Source organism: Pristis pectinata, chromosome 3 (genome assembly GCF_009764475.1).
Source record: "Pristis pectinata isolate sPriPec2 chromosome 3, sPriPec2.1.pri, whole genome shotgun sequence".
Lineage (NCBI taxonomy): Eukaryota > Metazoa > Chordata > Chondrichthyes > Rhinopristiformes > Pristidae > Pristis > Pristis pectinata.
The window spans coordinates 106,554,641-106,582,553 of NC_067407.1; the positions used below are offsets into that span (position 1 = coordinate 106,554,641).

A 27,913-nucleotide genomic window follows, 5' to 3' on the forward strand; every position below is an offset into this window, starting at 1 on the left:
AAACCCACCTTCTCAGGGATATTTAAAAATGAGTATTAAATGTTGACCTTGTCTGCAATACATACCATAAGCAAATAAAAAGATTACAATTTTTACTAGTGGTGACCTCCAGGATGTTGATGGTGTGTTTGACAATGGTAACATTGTTGAATGTCAAGCTGAAGGAGTTAAACTGTTACTTGTGAAGATCATTGTCTGGCATGTGTGATGGTGGCTGATTTTGGCTGCCAGATGTATTTTGAATCTGGCTCATTTAACACAACACAATGGTGAGTGGCTAGTGTGTGGCATAAGAATAATCTCTTCACTCCTCAGAGCCTTTCAACCATCTAGAAGGCACATCAGGGGTCCCTCCACTTGCCTGAAAGAGTGCAGTATCAATTTAAAGCATCAAGAAGCTTTACACCATTCAGGACAAGGCAGCCTGTTTAAATACAGTCTTCCTCCATTATCAGTGCACCATGGCTGTAGCATGTACAACCACAAAATCCACTGCAAAAACTCACCAAAACATCTTCAATTCTCCTGACACATGTCCCTACCACCTGGAAATACATGGGCAAAAGAGATGTAGTCGCACCAGCAGATTCCCCTCCAAGTCATGCACTGGAAAAATATTGTGATTTCTTTGCCATCACTGGCCCAAAATCTTGGAACTCTTTACCTAAAGGCACTGTGCTGGTACCCTTATCATAAGAATTGCAGCATTTTCAAAGCATTAAGGGATAGGCAATAAATTCTGGCCTTGCCAGCAAAGCCCATGTTCCAAATACAAGTTAAAACAGTATCAACATCCAGCTTAAAGGATTGGTGAGACACAGGATCAATTGAAGGATGCATGCTCTCAGGAGGAGAAAGATTGATATGAAAGTTAATAATTCCTTGGCTATCCTTGTGCAGTTCCTCACATTCAGCTCAGAGTAGCTCAGTCTGTATCCACCTTTATCTTCCCACAAGCACCATTAACCATTGCCAACTTTAAGTTAAAGTAGCTGAGAACCTACCTTGTGCAAGACATTGTACGATACAGCTTTGCAGTCCCAATCTGTATGCTTTTCCAAGTATCCTAAAAATTAAAAACACAAACCGTGTAAAGAAAACGTTATAGAGCATTCATGTGCATAAGCAGTTCAAAGCTCCATTTCATTCTGCTATTCATTGTCTTAGAGCCGAACATAAATATATATATTTTTATTTTGTGTATGAGGAAATCTATAGTATCATCTCATTCATTAATGCCATGTAATAAAAGGCCTTTACTGAGTGTAGTTGCCTATTAGCAAACACATATTTGTCAAGAGACTATAGTGTAATAGGATATAGGAATCCAAATTCCCAGCTAATGTGGAAACACATTCCATTCTGCAACTTTAACCCCCCACTTCCGTAAAGAATCACAGAATGATGCAGCATAGAAGGAAGCTGGTGTCTGCTCTTTGAGAAAGCTATCCAAATAGTTATTCTTCACTGTTCTTTCCTCTTTGCATTATATGTATTTCAATGTTTAACAAATTCCTCTTGCAAAGTTTTTAGTAAATATATTCTGCCATTCAGCGCATGCATTCCAGTGTACTACTTGATCAAAACCCTTCATGATTTAAAATCCACTTAAAATTCCCCACTTAAGCTTTCCTGCCTAAAAGGAGGGAAAGCCTAATTCCTTCCCTCTCTCTGTAAAACCGACATATTTCATCTCTGGTACCAGTAATGCCTGTTGGTTTGTTTAATGTTGCTGCAAGTACTAAATGCACACTAAAAAAAAATGCTAACAACAGAACATCCTTTACTGAAGACAGCCATTCTCAAGTTGAGCAGCAGTGTACATAATAATAATGTATCACTGTCATACCATGTAGTGTACACAGTTCCATTCTAGTAAATCTCCTCTGCACCCTCGCCATGACCTCAACATATTTCCTAAAGTGTAGTACGCAAAACTGGACAAAACACTCCAATGAAGTCTAAAAGGTAAAGGTTTAGCTTGAATTCCTTGCTTAGTCATTTACCTGTAAAGCCTTTTTAAACAGTGTTTACATCTTGTCCTGCAACCCCGTGTATTATTAAACATACACCCGAGGTTTCTATGATTCTGTGTCGTCTTTAAAACAAGACCATCGAGTTTATATTACTTTTCATTCTTCCTACCAAATGAATCCATTAACACCTTTCTATGTCAAACTTCATTTGCCTTATTTCTGGCTATTTCATCAGAAGTTTGTGCTATCCTCATCATTTATTGCATTTCCAAGTGCACATCGTCTATCAACTTTGAAATTATGCCATTTTAGAACAGGAATTTTGGAAAAATGGGATGTAGGAGTAAAGGAAGAAAACATAACCATAACAACTATTCAGAAGTTAACTTATATCTTATTGTTTGGTAGATTAATAAAATATTTAAGAAGCAAGGGCACAAGCACAACCAGCAGCTTCAAGTAAGCAATAATATTTAAAATGACGTCAATAAGATTTTTAAAAATGCATTAATTAAACTTAGACTAAATTGGGTAAAACAGTGGAGAACTGTTGAGCAAAATTAATCATAATTAATCCAAGATTCTAAAGATTTTAAATTTAACTTAATGGCAGTTTTAATCAAACTATAAACAATAACAGAATAATGACAATTGTCCTTTATTTGAATTAATTGAATAGGGTGATTTTTTTTTTTATTTTGCTTTTTTTGTATTATTTTCTAAAAGCTTTAATCTTAATTAGTTTTTGAATGCTTTGGAGGAACAGAGGAGTTCAGAGTGTTCACAATATTTTTAAGGTTTGTTAAGCCACTTGTGTGGGTGGGACTTGTGCTGGGAATTCAACATGGATTCAGAATGCCTTTGAGAAGGAAGTTCTTGCCTGGGATTCACATGAGGCAACTGCAGATACAACACATAGGTCATTAGCGAGGCTGAGCAGCTTACTACTGACTGGAAAATCCAAGTTGATTTTTCTTCATTAATGTGTATGATTGATCCATTAAACACATTAACATATTAACTTGTCTTTGGGTTATCACAAGTGATAACTACTAGTAACTAGTAGCCTCAACAAAAAATAAAGGAAATCAAAATGTCCATCTTATAATCAATATTAAAAATTATTCTATCAGCTCTGAAAATAGATAAAGAACAGTTGTAAAGTAAGTGAAAATATGCAATAGAAGAAAACAGTGTCACAAGAATACAAAATGTGGCAACATTCCTTTGGGAAATGTCTGCTTTGAATTAGTTCTGTTCAGTCATCCAGTAACACACAAATTGGTGTTCCTCTGATTCATAATGCAGGAAGGGGAATGTCTGGATAATTTGCTCCAGGACACAATCTTTTGTTCATATGTGGCTCATCACATTCCTGATCCTTAGAATGTAAAAAAAAGCGTGACGCACTTTTGAAATATAAGAAACATGGGAGCCAAATTATGTACTTAAAGAGCAGTGGGTTAGCAACCAGATAATCCGAAAATTAACCACTGACAAAAAAATGGCAAGGACACCAAGTAGACCCTCCTGCTCTTCTTCAAAGTGATACCATGGAAATTTTTGCATGAAAATAGAAAGCTGAAGTTCCTGAGTGCAGAATTCCCTTGGTGCTGAAATGAAATACAGAACACTGAAGCATGAGCCCAGAGGTTGCCTTCTGGTCTCCAGGAATATAAACTGAAAACCTTCATATGTAATTTTCTGATTCAGAGGCAAGAGTGCTATCCCCGTGCCAGGGCTCTATGTTTCATACGATGGTTTGTGTATCACCCCAAAAGCATCTACTTTACACATGATTATATTCTCTGTAAGATTCACTGAACACTATTGATTGGTTCTATATCATGAAATACAGAGTACATATTAATTTCAATTCTCATTTCTTTGCAAATGGACATAAACTCTGTACCTCTGCATATGGCTTGCAATCCTTCACTACCAGTACAGGCCTGAAATTCTCCATCTTAACTTTTCTCTCCAATTTGGTGTTAAGATCTTCAACAGTCGCCTCAGACATCATCATGCAGGAACTAAGATCATTGTAGACAGTCTACAACACGGAAAACAAAGTATAGACATAATTTCAATGCAGGTTCTAAACACGAGCTAAATTTGATGCACTGGAGATTTTTGGGAGCCGGATTATATCAAATTAACCTTTCAAGTTAGAAATGCATGATTAACACCTTTTGATGACTGCCAAAAATCTACAAATAAATATGAAAAGCATACAATATCTTAAAAGAATTAATTTATTGAATATCACTTCATTAAGATATTGATTTGAATTTCAAAACAATCTCCCCTGGGATTTTCACATCTACGTTCTTCTATATCAATTGGCTGGGAACTAGTAGAAGAAAAATTGTCTTAAGAAAAGCACAGTGAAGAGAACTGAAAGCTCTATTATAACACATGCCACTCAGTCCATTCCAGATCCTAGCAGGGCAATCTCATCATGCCAATCTCCCTCTCCTTATTTCCCTTCAATTTATTCTCTCTCACATCCTCATCAACTCTCCTTTGATTATTTTGCCACTTGCCTTCACTAAGGGATAATTTACAGTAGCCAATTAACTTACCTGCACATCTATGGGATGTGGAGGGAAATTGGAGCACCCAGATGAAACCCATATGGTCACAGAAAGAATGTGCAAACCCCAAATAGGCAGGCCAGAATCAAGCCCAGGTGATTCTAGGCTCTTGTGACATTACTTGCGTTGAGTCAGATGTTATCCTGCTGCAGCTTTCTGGCATGGCAGGGGTAGAGACATACATCTTCAGTGATAGAAGACTTCATGATATCTGTTTGAAACACTTTTTCTCTGCTTCTTGACAAATAGCATCTTTTTTTCCCAATAATAAACAGGGAAACAACTATATCAACATATTCCTCCCACTTAATTTTAAAAAGTCCTGTAGCTAAGTATCTCTACTCTTTTGGGTGAGGATTGCAAATGATCAGCTCCTTACCTAGCTTTTGAAAGGGGCATTTCATATCATCTGTTCCAAGGGCCTCCAGTATATTTCTTTGTACTCACTCCCATAAAAAAAACTCTGCAGTAATCCTGAAGGCTCTCTCTGTATTTTTTTTCATTTTAACCTCTATCAGCTGACCTCTACACCACTGCTAAATATACAGTGAACCCTTCAAAAAACTTGTAATACGTGCATTCTTTGTGACACCCAAGTCTTTTTCCAAAAGTCTACCTTTTTCATAAACTTGCAAATATGTAACAGAGGGTATATGCCACCATTCATAATACAAGATGTTTCATTATTATTATCAGCATTACATGAGCTTTCCTTCTACACATATCCCACAAGGGATAAGTCCATGAACGTTCTCCACAGGTTCTCGTCCCACCGTGTGCAATGATGGCTTAAAAATACAGCCTTCCCCATATAGCCTTTATATCGGCTGCACCAAACTTCAGTGTGTAATTCAGCACATAGTTCCGTACCTTGGAACATGCCAGTGTGCAATGTTCAATTACGACCAGCAGGTTTCAGGCAAACCAAATCGTGTCTTTCACCAAGTTCTTAATTCCCCATCAGCATTTGTTGTTTGCCTGAACACGCTTGTCCCTGGGAACAGCCAACTGAGCACAGAGTTTTACAGCTGTGTGGGGCAAATTTCAACAAAGACCACTGCATTTCTATGCCTTCTTGACAAACACATTAGATTCCAGAAGAACAATCATGATATCAGCCTCAAGGGTAAAGTATAGTGGCACTGAGACTCTCTTTTTGCAAAAAGGATCTCTGATAGGGGGCTCTTCTTGCCATCAGCCAGGGAGGTTTTGCTGATGAAGACTTCAGTCAAATGAGTTTTGATGGTTGGGGAAGCATTTGACAAGATCCACCATCTCTTTTTCCGCCCGAGGGCAGCGGGCAGCAAAGAGAGCTTCAAGGACGTTCCTTGCAGACCATGGCCTGATTGACTTGTGGTTAAAGGTTTATTTTCTCCATACACTTCTACATGGGACAGATGATATGGCGTATTATATCTGAATGGAACGTTCCATAGTAACATGGCCAGATCCTTCCTTTATATTAGCAGAGACAGGCAGAACTTCGGCATGTGATGTCTGTGTACCTTGGTCTACCTGTATTGGTTTATTATTGTCACCTGTACCGAGGTACAGTGAAAAGTTTGTCTTACAAACCGATCGTACAGGTCAATTCTTTACACAGTGCAGTTACATTGAGTTAGTACAGAGTGCATTGAAGTAGTACAGGTGAAAACAATAACAGTACAGAGTAAAGTGTCACAGCTACAGAGAAAGTGCAGTGCAGTAAGGTGCGAGGTCACAACAAGGTAGATCGTGAGGTCATAGTCCATCTCATCGTATAAGGGAACCATTCAATAGTCTTATCACAGTGAGGTAGAAGCTGTCCTTAAGTCTGGTGGTACATGCCCCACCTCAGAACCATTGACGTAGACAGGTGCATGTACATCACCCCCTTTCCTGAAGTCAATGACCAGCTCTTTAGTTTTGTTGACATTGAGGGAAAGGTAGTCATGACACCATGACACCATGACACCATTCCACTAAGCTCTCTATCTCCTTCCTGTACTCCGACTCATCGCTGTTTGAGATACAGCCTACAACGGTGGTATCATCTGCAAACTTGTAGATGGAGTTAGAGCAGAATCTGGCCACACAGTCATGAGTGTATACGGAGTAGAATAGAGGGCTAAGGACGCAGCCTTGTGGGGCACCAGTGTTGAGAATAATCGTGCCGGAGGAATTGCTGCCTATCCTCACTGATTGCGGTCTGTTTGTTAGAAAGTCAAGGATCCAGTTACAGAGGGAGGTGTTGAGTCCCAGGTCTCGGAGTTTGGTGACAAGCTTGCTTGGAATTATTGTATTGAAGGCAGAGCTGTAGTCAATAAACAATAGTCTAACGTATGTGTCTTTACTGTCCAGATGCTGTAGACCTGTTTCGCCAATAGTGAAAGTAGCTTTATGAGTGGCCAGGATGGCCACATTGAGTACATTTTCCCTCCTTTCTCTGGACACTTGTACGTCACATCTCTGCAAACATGATCCATTTTTAAATCTCCAGATGATGTAGAAATAAGCTGAGGTGACTGCAGCAGCGGAAGAGTAGAATGTGGGCCCCAAATGCAACACCCAGAGCAGCTGATGACCAGGTTCTTTCCCATCATCACGAGGGAGCTCTACTCCCAAATTCCCAACTTCTAGTTCACTTTGGCTATTACTCCAGCCAAATCCTGCCAAAATATGCCCTGGCTCCTCTGAAACAAACTTCCAGCACATTCAGATAACTAGACAGTAGTGAAAGAAATCAAGGATCAGTTGGACCAGTTGCCAAAGAACATGGCTTCACTTCAGCTGCAACTGTCTCTGGTCCCTGAGGCCTGTTTAAACTGGTCCATCTTCAGACCAATAGTGGGTTCATGCAGAAGATAATAATGTCGTTCATGTGCAGGGAGGTATGGACCAGAGTGCCTCAGCTAGCTGGGATGGTCGCCTCTCTCAGAGCTGCATCCTTCCCAATGAATATGGCAAAAGGCTGAATACAACACACAAACAAGACGGTGAGACAGGGCAGCCTTGTCTATCTCCAGATTTGTTTGTGAAACATTTCATTTTTCATCTACTAATTAGGACACCGCTACTAATGTCCGTGCAGAGAAGGCATATTCAATTATGGATTTCCTCCCCAAATCCTATTTTGAGAGTATGTCAATCATATATGTGTGCAATATTTTGTCAAAGGCCTTCTCCTGGTCCAAGTTGACCTAAGCAAGTGTCCACTCACATCTCCAGTATAAAACTATTAGAGATTTTCCTGCTGGGTGAAGTGCAAATCCGAGCCAACTAAATCACCAACCGCAGGACAAACATGGCTCAATTTGGGCAAAGCATGATAATCCACATTAAGCAGTGAGTTGCGTTCACTGGGATGAAGAGGTATTTTTTCCAAATATATAGAATCAGCTCATGGTTATCACCTTCATTCATTATGCCAAGCAACAGCAAAACATTACAAAGTCACTTATATTTTGGGATGGGCAGTTTTTTTTACTCAATGAGGTCTCACCCCACACGGGACACAATGGTCTGAATCCAGCTCAGGTAGGTCCAGATTAAATAATAACAAAGCAAGTCTTCCAAGAATTGTGTACATCTGCTTTTGCAGAACTGGCCTGCATTATCTGTTGTCCAGACAGCTGGTGAAAAGTGGTTTCCAGATGTGTGGTGGACTTCAATGCACATATCAGGTTCCTCAGTGCATTAGCATGTCAGATACACCAAGTACTTGGATGGAAAACCACAGACTTGGTGTAATATGTAGTAAACTCACAATTTCCCTTGAAATTGAATTTTTATTGAAACTGAATCACATAGTGCATGAAAACATGGTGCTGTATGATCAAACTTCTTCGAGCACAAGAACAAGGAGTAGGAGTAGGTCACATGACCCCTCAAGCCCACCTGCCAGTCAACATATCGTGGCTGATCTACCCAGACCACAGTGTTTTAAGATTTCAATACATTTCACCAATTCTGGATTTGATAGCTATAGAATTTTTTTCTGCCATTTTTGGGCTTCTCACAACAAATGGCAATATGTCATTAAAGCCCATTTTGACTCACAGGGCCTTGTCATCAAGTTTTAGGCTTGCTTCCCTGCCAGTTACCCCGGATGTAGCCCCAGAAAAAAAAATGGACACAAGGAGGGCAAGGACAGAGTATGAGATAAATATGAGAATAATAAGATATGAAATAAATGAGGGTAATAGAAGAGGCAATCAAAAAAGTCTTTTATCAATGCACAGAAAGTAAAGGAACATTAAAGACAATTTGACATGAAAAGGAAATCTTTTGGAGGCAGAGGGCATGACTGAGGTGTTGAATGAGTTTCTAGCATCTTCAGAAGGAAACAGGGGGGGATGGTTGTGGAGGTGCATGGGGTATAATGACAGAACTAAACAGAAAGGAAAACTAAATAGACTGAAATCTCAAAACAAGTCAACTAATTCAGGTAGAATGCAATTCTGGCAGCTTGCTGACTGAAGCTAAAGTGAAGAACAGACCAACACTGCTACAATCCTTCAATCCCACTTGGATAAGGATTAGCACCAGCAGATTTAAACAATGCAAATTATACGCTCCAATTCATTAAAAGAGGGGATAATCCTGATAACAAAAGGCAATCAAGCATCTATAAAACTGCATATTTAAAAGGCCAGATTCTTTGAAGGGAAAACAGAAGGGTTGATGATGGTAATGCAGCAGTTGCTGTATAAATAGATTGTTAAAGGAATTTTATTTAAAAAAACTATATGATGTACTGTTACTAAGAAGCATTGAAAGCAGCAAGGGCACAGAATATCCTCTAAATGAGGGATCTCAATGCCCATCACCAAATGTGGCTTAGGAGAGCAACTACTGACTGAGCTTGCTAGGTACTACAAGGACATAAATGCCAGACTGGCTCTGCACTAAGTACTGGGTGAACCAACATTGCCCAAACAATCTATACTTAATCATCAGCAAGACGATGAAAAGTGTTGCTGACAGATATTAAGTGACACCTATTCACCAATAGTCTATTCACTGATGCCCAGGTTGAGCTTTACTTGACCAACTTGGCACCAAACCTAATCGCAGCCTTGGTGCAAATATGGACCAAAGAGCTTAATTCCAGAGGTGACGCAAGAGTGATTGCATTTGACATCAAGGAGTGCTGGTAAAACTCAAGTTAATGGGCATCAAGGAGAAATCATTCCAAGGGTTGGAGTCACAACTTGCACAAGAAAAATGGTTGTGTTGTTAGATATCAGTCATCCCAGCCCTTGAACATCACTGCAGGAGTACTGTCCGAGGCCCTACCATCTTCAGCTGCTTCATAAATAAACATCCCAACTGTGCAAGGAAGCTTGCTATTGATTGCATGATGTTTAAACCCATTTCCAATTCCTCTGCAAGTGAAGCATTCCATGCCTGCATGCAGTAAGACCTAGACAACAAGCAGATGTGGGCTGATAAATGGAAGTAGCATTTGGACCATAAAGATTCCAGTTGATCCAACAATAGAGACTAACAACCTATCCTTGAACATCATTATCATTGCAGAGATCCACACTATCAGCATCCTGGAGATGTCACCATTTACTGAACCTCAAGTGAATCAGCCAAACAAGTACTGTACCTACAGGAACAGGTCAGAGGCTGGGTAACAAATGTTGAATGTATCACCTCCTAACACCCCTTTCCACCATTTATAAGGCACAAATCAGGACTGTGATGGAATACTCCCCACTTGCCTGAGGAGTGCAGCCACAACAACATGAAAAAGCTTGAAATCTCCAGGACAAAGCACTTGATTGGTACCCAATTCACCAAACAAGTGAGAGTTGATCGTGGTGGAGTTTGGAACAGAAACAGCTGGAATGAACACAATGAAAAGGAAATCAAAGTCAAAGGGCTAGAAGGAATGTAAGACCGGAAAAGAGGGACATGGAACCATTTACAAGAAAGAATTATTAAGTCATTCTGTCGTGAGGTGGAGAGGTGGTATAAATTAAGCAGGATAAAGGTCAGTTGGAGGGCAGAACATAATGGAGGTTGCAGAGTTTTGGATAGTTTACATTTTGTGGTGAGGTGGAGGTCATGAAGGCAACAAAAGGGAACTAATTTTAGAGATAACAAAGGCATTAATAAATGCAAGGTTAAGAAAAAAAGCTTACAAATGCAGCTGTAATAAAAGCCCTGGTTACATTCTGCCTAATTTAGCCTGAGCAAGCAGCAAAGAAGGGAGCGATAGCAAAACAGAAATGAAGACTTTCATCACCCTAAACTGGTGGTTTTACTCACATATTCAGCTAGTTAGATATTTAGATAGATATTTACTTATTAGTCACATGTACATCGAAACACACAGTGAAATGCATCTTTTTGCGTTACTGACAGTGTGTTGGGGGCAAGCTGCAAGTGTCGCCACGCTTCCGCCGCCAACATAGCTTGCCCGCAGCTCCTAACCTGTATGTCTTTGGAATGTGGGAAGAAACCGGAGCATCTGGAGGAAACCCATGTAGACACATGGGGAGAATGTACAAACTCCTTACAGACTGCGGCCAGAATTGAACCAGGCTTGCTGGTGCCGTAATAGCGTTACGCTAACCACTACACTTTATCCATGGCTCAATATTAAGTAAGCAGTTTGATAGCAATGACATGGGGTAATGAGAGAAGATGGAGCTGCTGTCATCATCATGGGTTTTCGCGATGCCTTTGAATAGTCAACATAGGAATCCACAGGGATTTCAAAGATTACTGTATGGTGGATGCAGAGAAACTCTCATTGAAGATACTCCGGTAATACTACAGCAGTTTGGAAACCAGACTGGAACAATTTGAAGAACAAGTTATGAATGACATAACCATAGAGGTGGCAGACAATGCCAACTGTAAGATATAGGACAAGCAGTTAAGATTAGAGATGAGGTGAGATTTTGCTACCACAAAACAACAAATTTCATGTCATATGTCAGTGATGACAAATCTAATTCTGATGATTGAATAGATCAAGATTGTTCCTTTTGAGAGAAACACACACAAATACAATTATTCAGAGTCGAACATCATGGAACACTGCCAATTCCCCACTGGTTAGGTTACTGATCCCAGCTCTAGTCCTGAGGATACTCAGTATCTGGCGGTCACAGATCAGCATCAGCAGTGTAATGCCTGACCTGTTAAAATGGTGAGAGTGCAAGACCTCAAGACCAGGGAGAATTCAAGAATCTAAAATTATCTTTATTACTTATGAAATAATAAAAGATTTTAATATATTGTAATTTCACATATGTCATATCTGTTCTACATATGGCATTGAATTACCTTATCTTTGTCCCTGAAAAGAGGTTCCTTCTCTTTTGGATATCTTGGCTTCATTGAAGGTTCATAGCACACGAGTCGGAAAGCCTTCCTATGTTTTAAGTAGGTACTGATCCAACGGGCAGCTTCATCACCACAATCTCTACCTTCTATATCGCATCCCCACACTCTTTACAAAAGAAAAATGTTTTAAAAGTAGACCAAATTCATCTTATCAGATACCATCTGTGATTAAGTATTGCTTTGATCCCGACATGTAAACATTAAATTCATGTCCTCTTGTTCTCAATTCCTCTGCTACTAACAATATTTTCTCTTGAATCTCTTCCTCTAGATTTTGAACATGTCTATTAAAATTCTTCACAGCCTTCTTTGCTCCAAAAAAAATGTTTAAGAGAGGTTTAGCACAATCTCTTTGCTATTGTACTCTGTGCTTCTATATCTAAAATCAGTTTCTCTACTTGTTCCACCTCCCTCAAAGATTTGGGTACATCTCAGTTCCTAAACCTCCTTTAGAATTGTGTCCTTAATATTGTTTTACTCTTCCTTGTTCTTCCCACCAAAATGTACCACTTTGTATTTATTTGTGCTGCATTTTATCTACAACCTTCAGCTCATGCCACTACCTTGACAATATCCTTGTGAAATCTATTACTGTCCTTCTTAAGTTTTGCATCACTTCAGATTTTGAAATGGTGGCCCAACACCGAAGTCCAAGCCATTAACACATGAAGAAAAACGGTGGTCCTAGTACCAACTCTTGGCAAATAACACCTTACTCTGACTCAAGAAACAATTGTTTACTGTCTGTTTACTATCCCAATGCCAAAGCCAAATCCATGTGGCACTGCACTATTTATTCAACGCTGACTCAAGAAACAATTGTTTACTGTCTGTTTACTGTCCCAATGTGAAAGCCAAATCTATGTGGCACTGCACTATTTATTCCCCAGGTTTCAATTCTGCTATCCAGTTCATTATATGATACTTGCTCAAATGGTTGCTGAAGTCTATCTTCATAACACTAACATCACTGCTTCATCAACCCACTCCATTATATCATCATAAAGTTAAATGAAATTAGATATTGCATAATTTGCCTTTAACAAATTTGAATCAGCCTTCCTTTATTAATCCATGCTTGTCCAAATGACCATTAGCTTTGTTCCCAATTTTCATTTCTAGCAGCTTTCACAATGGCCTCTGTTAATCTGACTGGCCTGTAATTGCTGGATTTATCTTTATATCATTTTTTTAACAAAGTTGTAGTGATTACAAATTTCCAGTCTTCTCTCATCACCCCAGTGACGAAGAAAGTTTGGAAGATAATGGCCAGCACCTATACAAGTTTAGCCTTCTTTCCCCTCAACAACATCTAATATATTACATCCAGGCCTGGTGACTTATCAACCTTAAATACAGCAAACCTTTCTAGTTTTTCACCTTTTAGTCAATCCATTACCATGACCACCTTCTCTTTTACTAAAATCTAATGAGATCATCATTCCATCCCTTTACGTCATCACAATTTTATGGTCAGCAGTCATACATGGAATTCATTTAATGTATGCAGAAAATCTCCATACAATCCAAAAAGGGTTATTACATTTTTAAAAAAGTGTAAAATGGAAGGAAAGCCACTCCTGAGGTACCAAGGAGGGGAATTGATCAGCTGGGCAACAGGACTAAAGCTGATTGTGTTTCCATTGTTAGATCTCTGACATGGGGCCTGATGGCAGGTTGGGCAGTGGGCCTCAGCCCAAGAACGGAGCTAACAATTTCGAGAATTACATTATAATCAGACCAACAAACATTTATCCATTATAATTTGCAATAATGTCGCAATTTCTAATCCTCCGTGTAATAGGATATCAACCAGTCCAGTTTGACGGTAAAAGTGCAGATGCTTTGTTAAAAATGCTGATTTTGGGATGATTTGCTTTTAAAAAGAAAATATTTTTGAAGGCTAACATGACTTCCGAGGCAATTCCTGTTGTTGAAGACACTACAGATTTTTTTATCCCACTACAGAAATTAAATTACAAGACACAGTTCCCCCAAATGGAAACGCTTAATATTTAATGATTCTGAAGTATGCAATACGAATCCAGAATTGATCTGTAATTATTATCCCACTGAGTTTAAATGTATTTGAAATCATTGATTTACACTTGTCCCTTACAGCTTTTTTTGTAAATAATACCAATCAGTTGTCCATTCTAAATATTACCTAAAATTCAAGCATAGGTCCCAAAGCTGAATAATGAATTTTGCTTTCAAAATAGTGCACCACATTGCACCACAAAGTTCATCTATGTATCCATGTCTTTCCTCCATTAAAAGTTCACAACATTCAAGTCTGCTTAATTATCTCATTCAAGCAAAACACTTCAAGCAAGAAACACAAACTTTCATTTTACCTTCACCATACATAGGCAAAAGTAAATACAGTAGGCACAGAAATGTGATTTGGTTACCTGCACATCTTCACAGGATTGGACTTTGGTAGTTTGAAAGGGACCCGCAGTTCTTCCATGTCTGGTGCATTAAGACACAGGTAGCCATCCTCATCTGATATTGTGACAAGCACTAAGGTAGGCTCTACCCTACCAGTAATCATATGCCATTTCTCATCGACTATAAGCCATTGCCTAGAACATAAACAAAAGCAAGCTTATTAGGAGACCTAGGTGTATATAAAAGAGAGTTTCCCAAATATTTCAGTTTTTTCTGTCTTGTTTTCTCCATTGATTATAAACATTGAATGAATATTGTATCTTCCACCCAACCTTTCTAATTTTACCATGTCCCTGTAAAGTCCCATCCACATATTTGTAATAATTTTACACTTTGTCACACAAGGGTTATTCAGCCAAACTCAGTTGTGAAGATGTGTATCATATCAAATTGAATATCCTTTGATGTAGCTGACAATTCCATTGCATATGTCACGAACCAGCAACAAAAGGAACACACTGAGCATGATTCAGTGTTAAAAACTATTTTATTAATCACTACTTATGATAATATGTAAAATAAAAGTAAAAATGTTAGTATGTTAGAATTCAAAAATGTTAAACCTTGAACATTAACCCCAAAACTAAACTCTTTGTGTGTGTGTGTGTGACAAAGTCCCAAACTCCAAGTTCCGGAATGGTTCTTAAAGTTCAGTTCCGCAAGCCATAAGGTGAAACATGACCAAGGGCTTCTTCAACAACCACCGTTGTCTGAAGATAAGATGTAGATGTAGAGAACATAGAGAGAGTAAATACGAAATCCAAATGTTCCACGATGGAACCCAAACGACACTTCAGGGTTTACTCGGTAGTGAATTCCTCACCCCAAAAAGCATCCGAATCGTGGTCGTCCACACACACATACCTGTTTCCTTCTACAGGTCAGCAACAAAGTGAACTCCACCGGATTACTTCCAACTTCCATACATGGATTTCAGTGGCAAACACAGTTATTGTTTCTCATCCATCGATAGAGAACACTAGCAGGCTGGTGTCTCTCTCCCTTCTCTCTCTCTCTCTCCTTCTTCTTCTGACCTCTTCAACAATGTCATTACGTCCTTTATCTCCTATTAACGTAAGCACACCCCACACACACATACACACACACTCTCTATCTTAAAGGGACTTTCACTGAGTCCGTAACACCTCCCACCTAAAAAAAATTTTCCCAAGAAAAATTTAACCGTGCATACAGTTTGTAATGTTAATAATTATCATGCTACACAACTACAGACTATCAGATTAGTACAGATACATGTTTCCCATTTAACATCGGGAAAGACAATCAGCAATCACATTGTCTTTGCCTTTAATGTGAGTTATCATGAGATCAAACTCTTGCAAAATTAAACTCCAGTTTAACAGCATTCTGTTCTTGTTTTTGACTTGGCTCAGAAACACCAATGGGTTATGATCTGTATATACAGTCAATGGTTTCTGAGCGGTGCAAACATATACACTGAAATGTTGCAAGGCTAAAACAAGCGACAGTAATTCTTTCTCTATAGTGGAATAATTATTTTGATGCTCATTAAATTTCTTTGAAAAGTAAGCTACAGGATGGTCAATATCATCAAGGTCACCCTTCTGCAACAACACAGCTCCTGCAGCTTCATCACTGGCATCTACTGCTAATGAAAATGGCTTTTCAAAGTCAGGTGTTTTGAGCACAGGATGGTAGCATAAAATGGCTTTCAGCTTCTCAAATGCTTCTTGACAAGAATCTGTCCAAACAAACTTTACTCCCTTCTTCAGAAGATTAGTTAGGGGAAGAGCAATATCAGCAAAATTTTTACAAAATTTTCGGTAATATCCAACCATTCCCAAAAATCTTCTAACAGTCCTCGTACCTGTGGGAATAGGGAACTCAGATATTGCTTGAACTTTTGCCTGAACAGGAGCTTGCTTGCCTTGACCTACAACATAACCAAGATACGTCACAGTGGCATGGCCAAATTCACTTTTAGCCAAGTTAACTATAAGGTTAGCCTCAGAAAGTCTTTCAAACAACCTTTCTAACGCAGAGATGTGATCCTCCCATGTATCATTCCCAGTCACTAAGTCGTCAATGTAGGCATCTGTATGTTTTAACCCATGAATCACTGAATTAATCATTCTTTGAAATGTTGCTGGAGCATTTTTCATTCCAAATGGCAAAACATTGTATTCATACAATCCAGAAGGGGTTACAAAGGCTGAAATCTCCCTTCCTCTATCTGTTAATGGAACACACCAGTACCCTTTTAATAGGTCAATCTTTGTAAGAAATTTTGCCTTTCCCACTCTATCTATGCAATCATCCACCCTAGGAATAGGGTAAGCATCTGACTTTGTTACAGCATTCACTTTCCTGTAATCTGTGCAAAATCTAACAGTTCCATCAGGTTTAGGTACAATAACACAGGGCGAACTCCAATTTGAAGTAGAATGTCTAATAATATCATTTTCCAACATGTACTTTAGTTCCTGATCAACAAGTTTACTTTTTTCCACATTCATTCGATATGGGTGTTGTTTGATTGGTTTTGCATCCCCAACATCAACATCATGGGTAATTATCGATGTTCTGTTTGGAACATCTGGGAACAGATTTTTAAATTTTAAAATTAATTCTCTCATCTGTTGTTTTTGTGAAACTTGTAAATGGTCCAACTTCGTTTCAAGGTTCTACAGGATATTTTGGATTTTTAGTCTCGATGGAACAATATTTGGTCTAAATTGGCCTTCCTCAACATCAACATCAGGCATTCTAGAAACAACCTTTACATCATCCACCAAGGCCACAACTGAATCCCTCTCATGATAAGGTTTTAGCATGTTTACATGACAGAGTTGTGTTTTCTTGCGTCTATCTGGTGTTTTGATTATATATGTTAGATCAGTCACTCAAGATTCAATAACATAGGGTCCAGAAAAACGAGATTGCAAGGGATTATTTTGGCTAGGGAAAAATACCAACACCTTTTGCCCCACTGCAAATGTCCTAGGCCAAGCACATCTATCAAAATATGTCTTCATTCTTATCTGGCTGGTTTTCAAATTCTCTCTCGCTAGCTGGCAGACTCTTTCCAACCGAGTTTTAAATTTTTGGACATAGTCCAACAGACTCAAGTGCACTTCCTCATTAACCCATTGCTCTCTCAACAACTCCAAAGGTCCTCTCACCCTATGTCCAAATACAAGCTCAAACGGACTAAATCCTATTGACTCCTGGATTGATTCTCTAACGGCAAACAAAAGTAAATGAATACCTTCGTCCCAATCCTTTGTGTTTTCAAAGCAATAAGTCTTCAGCATATTTTTGAGAGTAGAATGAAATCTCTCCAGAGCTCCTTGAGATTCTGGGTGATATGCAGATGATACAATCTGCTTTGCTCCCAGCTCATAGACTATTTGTTGAAAAATTTTTGACATAAAATTACTACCTTGATCAGATTGGATTTCTTTTGGCAAACCAAACAAGGTAAAAAATTTTAAAAGAGCCTTTGACACCGTCTTGGCCTTAATATTTCTAAGGGGTATTGCCTCTGGAAATCTAGAAGTGGCACACATGATGGTTAACAAATACTGATTTCCAGTCTTAGACTTTGGTAAGGGGCCAACACAGTCCACAATCACCTTCGAAAAGGGTTCACCAAAAGCAGGAATTGGTTTCAACGGAGCCACAGGGGGTTTTTGATTTGGTTTACCTACCATCTGACATGTGTGACAGGTTCGACAAAATATCACCACATCTTTTCTCAAACCAGGCCAATAGAATTGTTTCAAGATCTCCCCTACAGTTTTATTCACACCAAAATGACCACCCAAAGGCATACTATGGGCCAGGTTTAAAATCTCATCCCTATAGACTTTTGGAACAACAACCTGATGAATAACTTCCCATTCCTCATTAACAGGAACATGAGGAGGTCTCCATTTTCTCATTAACACTCCATTTTTGACATAATATCCAATTGGCACTTTTTCAATCTCCTCACATGAGAGAGCTTTTTCTTTCAATTCTGTCAACTCAGGGTCCTTTGTCTGTTCCACCATAAAATCCTTCCTCGACAAAGACAAATCTTTAAATTCAGGCTCACTATAAGGATGTTGATCCTCCAGTGAAGACAGAAAAGTCTCAGATAAGGCATCATAATTTTCTTCCTGTTTAAGACTGTCACAAGGAACCACATCAGACTGCACCGGACTGTCTGTCTTGGCTAATTCTTTAGCTCTAGCTCGAGTCACCACACATGATGGGTAAACATCTGGATCATTCTCAGACTCATCAATCCTTGGTTTGGTCATTAACCGTACCACAGGAACAATTTCTCCATCTGCAAGGTCATTTCCCAATAACAAAGAAACTCCTTCCACTGGCAACCTAGGTCTTATCCCTATCTCGACTGGTCCTTCTACGAACTTTGACTTTAAAATCACCCTGTGTAAAGGGACAGACATGGTGTCATCTGTAACGCCTCGGACTAGATTTACCTCACCAGTGTCACTTTCTTCACCAAAATTTAAAACACTGTCCAGCAAGAGAGATTGACTAGCCCCAGTATCTCTAAGAATTTTCACTGGCACCTGGGGTGACTCATCATTCAGTGAAACAAAACCCTCTGATACATAAGAACGGAATTCCTTTCTCACCTCCTCCAACTTTTCCGCTTTTACCTCTTGCAAGGACTGATCTTTAACAGCATCTCCTAAACTTTTTTGATTTTTAATTGCCTGAAAGCAAGCATTGGGCACAGCTTCCTTCCTTTTCTTCAAAAGGGCACAATTAGATATCACATGGCCAGGTTTCTTACAGTAATAACAAGTATGCTCAACAGGTTTCTCCAGCCCTGGCTTCTTTTCATCTTTTCCTTTTTGATTACCTCCCAATTTAATCTCCGGTTTACCTGGATTGTCCTTGTAACTCTTTTGAAAGGTTTTAGGTTGTCCCCATTTGGATTTATGGGTTAAAGCATAATCATCTGCCAACCTAGCAGTTTCTTGTAAAGTTTCCACTGCCTTTTCATTTAAATATGTTGTTAATTCAGCTGGAACACATCTTTTAAAGTCCTCCACTAGTATCAATTCTTTCAATTTATCAAAATCCCCATCTACATTTTTAGTCATGCACCATCGTTCAAAACATATTCTCTTTCCATTGGCAAATTCCATATAAGTCTGATCTGCAGATTTCCTCAAGTCTCTAAATTTTTGTCTATAAGCTTCTGGTACCAATTCATAGGCCTTCAATATAGCTTGTTTTACCTTGGTATAATCAGCTGCATCCTCAGCAGACAAAGCAGAATAAGCTTTTTGAGTTTTACCTTTAATCACACTCAGTACCATAAGAGCCCATCCTTTCTTTGGCCAGTTTGAACTCACAGCAACCTTTTCAAAATGTTGGAAATACTGATCAACCTGATCTTCCTCAAAAGGAGGAACTAATCGAACCTCCCTGCTGGCTGAAAAACCATCATCGGAATCAGATTCCGAACTCTTACGCTTCATTTGTAACTCATGCTGCCTCTGTTTCTCCTTCTCCTCACTATCCAGCTCCATCCTCTTCAATTCCATCTGTTTCATTGCTAGATCAGCCTCTATCTTCATCCGAGTTATCTCTCGTTCAGTCTCTAATTTCTTTTGTTCGGCCTCTAATCTCTTTTGCTCGGCCTCTATCTTTTTTTGTCCCAACTCCACCTTCAGTCGTGTTTGTTCTAACTCCATCTTTGCTATCTGCACCCGTCTAACAGGTCTCTCTGACTCACCCCCAGAAAACTCTTCTAACTGTTCTAATTCTTCCTCCTCCAGATCCTCCAGCTCCACTGGTTGAAAAGTCACATCAGAAATCACTGGTTTACTCTCAGGAAACTCAACTACCTCACTCAACTCAAACACTTCCTTCTCCAAATAATAGTCAACTATCATTCTATGAATAACTGCTTTTCTCATAGACTGCTTTACTTCTGTAAGGTTTAGCTTTGTAGCAATCTTTATCAAATCTTCATTTTTCGCCACCTCCAATCCCTGTAGGGTTGGTGACTCCAAAAATGCCTTAATATCCATTGTTGCTGGTTTCCACACACACAAGCCAATTAAAAAGAATTTATCAGACCTCCCTCAAAAATCTTTGGATTGAATCCCGAACAAATCTCGTCAATCTGGGGAACGATCCCAGACGACACTCGTTAATCTTTGGATTGGATCCCGGACGAGCCCCCAATTTTGTCACGAACCAGCAACAAAAGAAACACACTGAGCATGATTTAGTGTTAAAAACTATTTTATTAATCACTACTTATGATAATACGTAAAATAAAAGTAAAAATGTTAGTATGTTAGAATTCAAAAATGTTAAACCTCGAACATTAACCCCAAAACTAAACTCTTCGTGTGTGTGTGTGTGTGACCAAGTCACAAACTCCAAGTTCCGGAATGGTTCTTAAAGTTCAGTTCCACAAGCCATAAGGTGAAACATGAGCAAGGGCTTCTTCAACAACCACCGTTGTCTGAAGATAAGATGTAGATGTAGAGAACATAGAGAGAGTAAATACGAAATCCAAATGTTCCACGATGGAACCCAAACGACACTTCAGGGTTTACTCGGTAGTGAATTCCTCACCCCAAAAAGCATCCGAATCGTGGTCGTCCACACACACATACCTGTTTCCTTCTACAGGTCAGCAACAAAGTGAACTCCACCGGATTACTTCCAACTTCCATACATGGATTTCAGTGGCAAACACAGTTATTGTTTCTCATCCATCGATAGAGAACACTAGCAGGCTGGTGTCTCTCTCCCTTCTCTCTCTCTCTCTCTCTCCTTCTTCTGACCTCTTCAACGACGTCATTACGTCCTTTATCTTCTATTAACGTAAGCACGCCCCACACACACATACACACACACTCTATCTTAAAGGGACTTTCATTGAGTCCGTAACACATAAAACACTTACAGGCCCTCAGGCAGTACCCACTGCAGTTTCTTAAATTTAACCACATTATGCAACCACATAAAGAACATGCTTGAACAACTCTTCTCATAAATCCTTTCCTTATCCTTCTTCACTTTAACAGAAAATAGCAAGGTATCAGTGAGATCAGTCTTGAGCCGCTCTTTTGGTGAATATTGTTCATTGCTCTTCACCTTTTTTTGTTTTCTGTTACATTACTCAGATAAAAAAGTTCCGATCTGCAATCACTCACCAGGTATCTATACTTTTTAAGCTACAGAGGATTTTTCTAAATGCAAAAATCATTCAAGAAATCATAATTACTTCCTGACAGAGCAATTTCACTTATGCCTATTTTTTACTGTTAGGAGAAATTAAACAGGTGATAACTTCTGAAGTAATTTGATTTTTCTGGCATTTTTAGTTTTGTGACTCAGCAAAAGCAGTTTTGCTATTCCACCTATACTCTTTATATTCCATATTCCACAAAGTGAGATAAGAAGCATATAGCATATGCTGCTTGGCCCATTTAAGTGAAGAGAAAAATATGCACTTGTATAGTTTATTTTGTTACCCCAGGATGTCCAAAGCACTTCAAAAAAATAATGAGGTGCATGTTGAAATGTTGTCACTATTTCAATAAAGAAATAATTGTGCTGTGAAAAATATTTTAGCATATTTACATACAGATACAAATCTAGTTAAGCTATTACTGGAACTGGCTGGCAACCAACCAACTAAACTGCAGCTGTCAGTTCTAAATTTCCCATAAAGCAATGCAAGATTATAGTCAATGAAATTGCTGTAACACATTACTGAGAAAAAAACTAAAATACAGATGTACATATTGTTTAAATCATGCTGTTTATTAAAATAAAAGCCCTTTTAGAAACTTTTAGTTAAATCAATTATATTTTGCTATATTAATCCTTAACATACCACGATGAAGTTTATGTATCCTAGTGTACTCCTGCTCAATGAACCACTGACAAGTATAATGTTAAATTAACAGCCCTTCATGCTATTACAATCTTTCATAATGTTTTTCCACTTCTTCTATTGAAAACTTTCAATCATGTTGAATTCCGCAAATACCCTGTGTGGTTAAGTACCTGGCCAAATTATTATTTTGCAAGTGTAACTTGATGGAACTTTGACTGTGTTATCACACAGTCCAGCTGGCCACTCCCCACATCTACACTAACACACCTTCCACCAGGGACTACTGGAAAGTAATCAGAAGCAGGACCTCAGCTGAGTTTTCTCAAAAAGCATGTAGTCATGGTCAGCACCTTTTCTTTCGCCTTGGCTGATGTTAGCTTAGTCGAAACTAACGAAACCCATTTTTACATAATTTGCTCCTTTATTCAAACTAAGGGAGTGTGTAAAATAGAACAAATCAAGTGGTGAGGTGAGTGGTATTTTGAATTTAATTTTTAAAAGAAAAATATACTGGGATTGCAGAAAAGAAACAAAAATTACCAGGAAATAAACACAATATAAATAATTTATAAAGCAATAAAGGGTAAATAGCGGCATTGAAGCATTTAAAATTAATTTATATTCTATTGAAGTTGGATCAATTCTTAGAGTATTAATTTTGTTTCATTTCAACATTGCATAAAAGAAGAAAGCAAATGATTAAGACTGTGTGTGTCTTTGTACTTGTGAGAAGGGGGGACTCAAGTTACAGTACATGCAAAAACAAATAAAAAAAGGTAGAAGGTGATTTTTTTTAAATTGCATAACTTCAGCCTTATGTAAAGTGAGTAATCTGAACATATGATCTTCCAAAGATTTCCCTGTTCTTAAAATACACGGACAAATTACCAAAGTGACTGCAGATTTGGTTTATTGTCCCATCACATCATCACTGCCTTCATCATCATTAAATATCTCTTTCATTTGTATTGTTGGCTGTCTCTTTCTTATCTCCATTTCTATCTTTCTTTAAGTAACTATTTAAATCACCTCAAAGAGCTGCATAGCTCCCATGGCAAATGAGTCCACCTCAAGCCTTCAGCCTGTTTACTATTTCCTTGCTATCCCAAAACAATAGAATCACAAAGACTAGTTTTCACTAATTATAATACCCAACTCTGCTTCACTGCCACCACTAATATTAATTATGTTCTGAGCAAGTGTCTGGTCTGAAATTAAGCCATATGTGATTCAAAAATTTCCAAGATGACCAACTGACACTATCTCTAAATACTGTTTCATTAAAGAATCCAGTTTTATCACCTTAAACTTGACTATGGCAGTTTAGCTTCCTGCTCATTCTGATCAGATTTATTTTAAATTTAAAGCTAATCAACCTACCACCTCTGGAACATTGCCTACATATGCCCCAGCCTCCCTTACAATCTGCCATGCAACCATCTAGCACCCCATTTTCATCCCCCCAAAATCCCAAAAGCTCCTAGTGGATTTCTTTGCATGTTAAGCTTCTCTCGGATTCACAAACTGAAGTCAGTTTTAAAGTAATTTATTCAAGTCTCCCATAAAAAGTTTTCACACACATCATCCCCATTCTTGTTGAACCATTTACAGACTTCAGAGTAATCATACACATCCACTGCAGCCTATTTGAGCAATGTTTTCCAAACATTCCTTGGCATACCCCTCTAACTCCAGTTTAATGCCCGTCCACTCTTCCCTCAAGGTCACAATATATAACAATCTTCTTTACAAAACCGACTTCCTATCCCTCTCCATTTCTTTCTCATCTTTTAAAGTAGGGCTGATACAGTTTCTTGCATTAGTAACCAGAGTAAAAGAAAAACTACAGCACAATAGTGATGGTGAACAGCCCTTGTTAAAATATAGCTTCAGTGAAACCTCACAAAACAAAGTGAAACACGAAACGCTATGGAGACCTAAAATTACAAAGCAGCAGTACAATGAATGAAACACGACACAAATAATCGCTTTTAGACAAGTTCAAAATCAAAAGCTTTGGTAATTATCCTCTGGTCTGCCAGGATGAGTGTTTAAATGCGCTTTAGACAGTGTCAAGATGAACGAAGAATCAAATTCGATGTCACATCCAGAAAGAGTTATATTTTTAAAAATCCTGCTACAAATGGGATTCTTCTGACAGTGCTGATAAGTTATGGCAGTATTAAACAAGAAAATGAGTGTGCTGTCGTTATTGACAACAACCAAGCCTTGCAAATGTGCGGAGAGGGAGTCTGAAAACACTTCTTACTTAGAGAGAATCAAAGCATCTTGGCGGAGTACCTGTCTTTCAACGGGCCCTTCTTTAATCCTAACTCGTCAATCTCCACCTCGGTCAGGGCAATGCCCTTGCAGGACTTGACGGGGTAAATGAAAAGTCTGGATACTTCGGCCACTTTGACCAGTTGGGGCTCCACTCGACTTGCACGGAAGGTTTGCCACAGCCGCCTGACCCCGAGGGCTCCCAGCCCCAGGCCGGCGGCGAGCCCCAGCCCCGCCGCCAGCGCCAGCATGTTCCGCCTTGGGCTCACTGTTCCCCCTGCCCCGGCCAGGCGATCCATGGGCTCGGAAAGCGGCGGCTAGTCACCAGCTCCCGCCCGCGTTCGCTCTGCCCAGCGCTTAAAGCCGTCAGCTGCCCTGATGTCAGCAAAGGGGCGGCGTCTCACAACGGTTCGTATCCCACAGACTGTCTGCTTCCCCCTCCACTGCTGCATCACACATCAAAACATCCCACCGCTTTGTTCGCAGAAAATCCTCTGCTGGGACCCAAGGTCCTCCTGGGCAAAGCTCCAAATTTCGACTAGTTCCCTGAAACTGCCGGGAATTGTGTGGGTTTCAGGACATTAACTGGAAACATTTGTGATCATCGCGTCCTGCACTGGGATCGCCAACACTCTGGGTGCAAATCAATGTTTACCGTTTGTCGCAATTCTTGTCAACAACAGCAAAATCTTGCAATTTTCAAAGGCACGCCGGAAGGACCGAAGATTCTGTTATGAAGACAGTCTTTCTGGTCTCTTGACCAGGCTTTAATCTGCCTCCTGCTCCAAGTCACAGATGTTCAAGTTTCTGCAGGGAGACCAAGTTAAAGCTCCTGGTAACTCTTGGAGGAAGTAAAACTGTGATAAGAGGGGAGCAACGCACACAAGATGCTGGAGGAACTCAGCAGGTCAGGCAGCATCTACGGAGGGAAATGAACCAGTCGACGTTTCGGGCCAAGATCCTTCATCAGGACTGGAGAGGAAGAGGGCAGAAGTCAGAATAAGAAGATGGGGGGAGGAGCACAGGCTGGCAGGTGATAGGTGAGTCCAGGTGAGAGGGGGAAGGTAGGTGGGTGTCCCGAGCCTTCGCTTGGCTAAAGAGTAAGGGAGAAGCGCATTCCTTAGCTTCTAACCTTGTCCCCGCACCACACATCTCCCTTATCCACAAACCCCAGCCCATCACGCCCTCGCCCTCCCCTCAGTCCCACCTCACCATTGTCCACATTAGCACCTCTTCATTTCACCCTGCACGACCAATTTATTCTCCCTCCAGCGCAGCGTGATGATTTTCTTCACTATCACACCTCCCTTCCACGCCACTCCCAACTCCATAATTGTAAAATTAAGGATAGGAAGAATTTCATTCTATTGGGTGTTAAGCTCATTCGCAGGTTACATTAATAGTTAAGAATAACAGATGCCAATTAGTGGACAAGATTGTTGATTAGATTGAGTACATTATAACCAAAGGATCTACATTCCAGTTCAACTATTGGCATATCCAAGATTGCATTATTCCCTTAAATCTACTGCTGGACATTTGCTTCAACAAAATAAAATTAGTAAATTCAATTCAGTTATGTCCCATAAGTGGTAAATTCAGAGGGTACGCAAGCAAAAGTGAAGGTAGGAATATCTTACACTGGATTTCTGTGTTTATTATTGATGGAGTGCATTACTGGGATAAGGCATACACTAACAGGTTTTTACATGAATGACATAACTACACATTATAGCTGAGCTGTCTGCACCAAAGTACTGGTATTGGTATTGGTTTATTATTGTCACTTGTACTGAGGTGCAGTGAAAAACTTGTCTTGCATACTGATTGTACAGATCAATTCATTACATAGTGCAGTTACATTGAGTTAGTACAGAATGCTTTGAGGTAGTACAGGTAAAAACAATAACAGTACAGAGTAAAGTGTCACAGCTACAGAGAAAGTGCAGTGCAATAAGGTGCAAAGTCATAACAACGTAGATCGTGAGGTCAGAGTCCATCTCATTGTATAAGGGAACCGTTCAATAGTCTTATAACAGTAGGGAAGAAGCTGTCCTTAAGTCTGGTGGTACGTGCCCTCAGGCTCCTGTATCTTCTTCCTGATGGAAGAGGAGACAAGAGAGAATGACCCGGGTGGGTGGGGTCTTTGATTATGCCGGCTGCTTCGCCAAGGTAGCGAGAGGTAAAGACAGAGTCCAAGAAGGGGAGGCTGGTTTCCATAACAACCAAGTGACAACCAAAATTCAGCACACTTTTTAGTAAGAGCTTGCATTTATTTAATGCTTTCAATATTGTAATCTAGGGTTGCTTCAAAAAAGAAATATCAAACAGAATTCTGGTGTCGATCCACATAGGGAGATGCTTGAACTGATGACCAACTACTTAGTCAAAGATGTAGGTTTAAAAGATCATCATAAGGAAAGAAAGAGAGTTTGAAATGTGGAGAGATTTAGGAAGGGAATTTCAGCACATTTCTGTATATTTAAGATGGTTAATGATAGATGTCTGGATACTATGGAAATCTAGGGATGTTGGTATCATTGAAGATGGTGTATTTGACATAGAAGAATATTACTGAAATATGGAGCAAGCTTGAAAGGCTACTTGAACTTCTCCTGCTTATTTTCTTTTATCCTTCCATTAGCAAATTTGCAGGTTTTATCAAACTACTGAAAAAATCTTTGTCAAAACAAGAAACTTCATCAATTTCCAGCACTTTCCCAAATTGGATTATTTCTTAATCCAAGAAGCCAAACATATCCCCATATATAAGTATTCTAATCTAGAAAATAGTAAACAATGCTGCAGTTAGTGATATAAGTATTGACATTAATGTATGTTGTTTCCAATAGTATTACTTCCCAGTGAGCTTGCAGTGATTGTACTGCAATCTTTCAGTGTGATTATCATTGTGCATAGAAATTGCAGTTAATCATTAATATTATAACACTTGGCACCCCAGAAAAACAATCAATCTACCATAAATTGATAAATAAGGGAGTTTCAAAGCAACAAGCCAATGCTTGCTGGTCTCAGACAAACCTTTTGGGAGAAGATTTGCACTGGATGCAATTTCTTAGCTTGCACTGTGAAAATATTTTCTTTCTGTGTTAATTCTCACAAAATAATGAATGTATTCTTTTACATACTGTGATTATGTGAAATCTTTCTTTTGTGTTAACACATGGAAGCCAGACTTAGCTTCCTCTAATAAAACTACAGCTTTAGAATCAATAACATTAATGGGCTTTCCTAAGCTCTGTCTAATTAATTTTGGTCAAATCCTCTCTCACTTTCATAGGAAATTCTAGTTCACTGAACTCTCAAATTGTTCAACTGAGAACTGGATAAAATTCCAGTATTGTGTTTCAAAAACAAACAGGAAA

The 27,913-nt window shown here is 39.2% G+C and overlaps 2 protein-coding genes across 4 annotated transcripts in view; one reads left to right on the top strand and one right to left on the bottom strand.

Moving 5' to 3' along the window:
• Positions 1–24,960, bottom strand: part of marc1 (mitochondrial amidoxime reducing component 1) — a 43,879-nt gene extending 18,919 nt beyond the window's left edge. For all 3 annotated transcript variants that reach the window (XM_052010881.1, XM_052010880.1, XM_052010879.1), the window contains exons 1-5: positions 24,549–24,960; positions 14,335–14,508; positions 11,861–12,026; positions 3,889–4,029; positions 1,005–1,066 (exon numbers count right to left, since the gene is read on the bottom strand). In XM_052010881.1, the coding sequence (XP_051866841.1) occupies positions 1,005–1,066; positions 3,889–4,029; positions 11,861–12,026; positions 14,335–14,508; positions 24,549–24,826 (821 nt within the window). In that variant the 5' untranslated portion in view covers positions 24,827–24,960. The remainder of the gene's footprint in view (positions 1–1,004; positions 1,067–3,888; positions 4,030–11,860; positions 12,027–14,334; positions 14,509–24,548) is intronic.
• Positions 24,961–25,117: 157 nt separating this feature from the next.
• Positions 25,118–27,913, top strand: part of si:ch211-22i13.2 (uncharacterized protein LOC553945 homolog) — a 52,608-nt gene continuing 49,812 nt past the window's right edge. Inside the window, exon 1 of the mRNA XM_052010887.1 lies at positions 25,118–25,567. The gene's annotated coding sequence lies outside the window, so the exon portion shown is untranslated. The remainder of the gene's footprint in view (positions 25,568–27,913) is intronic.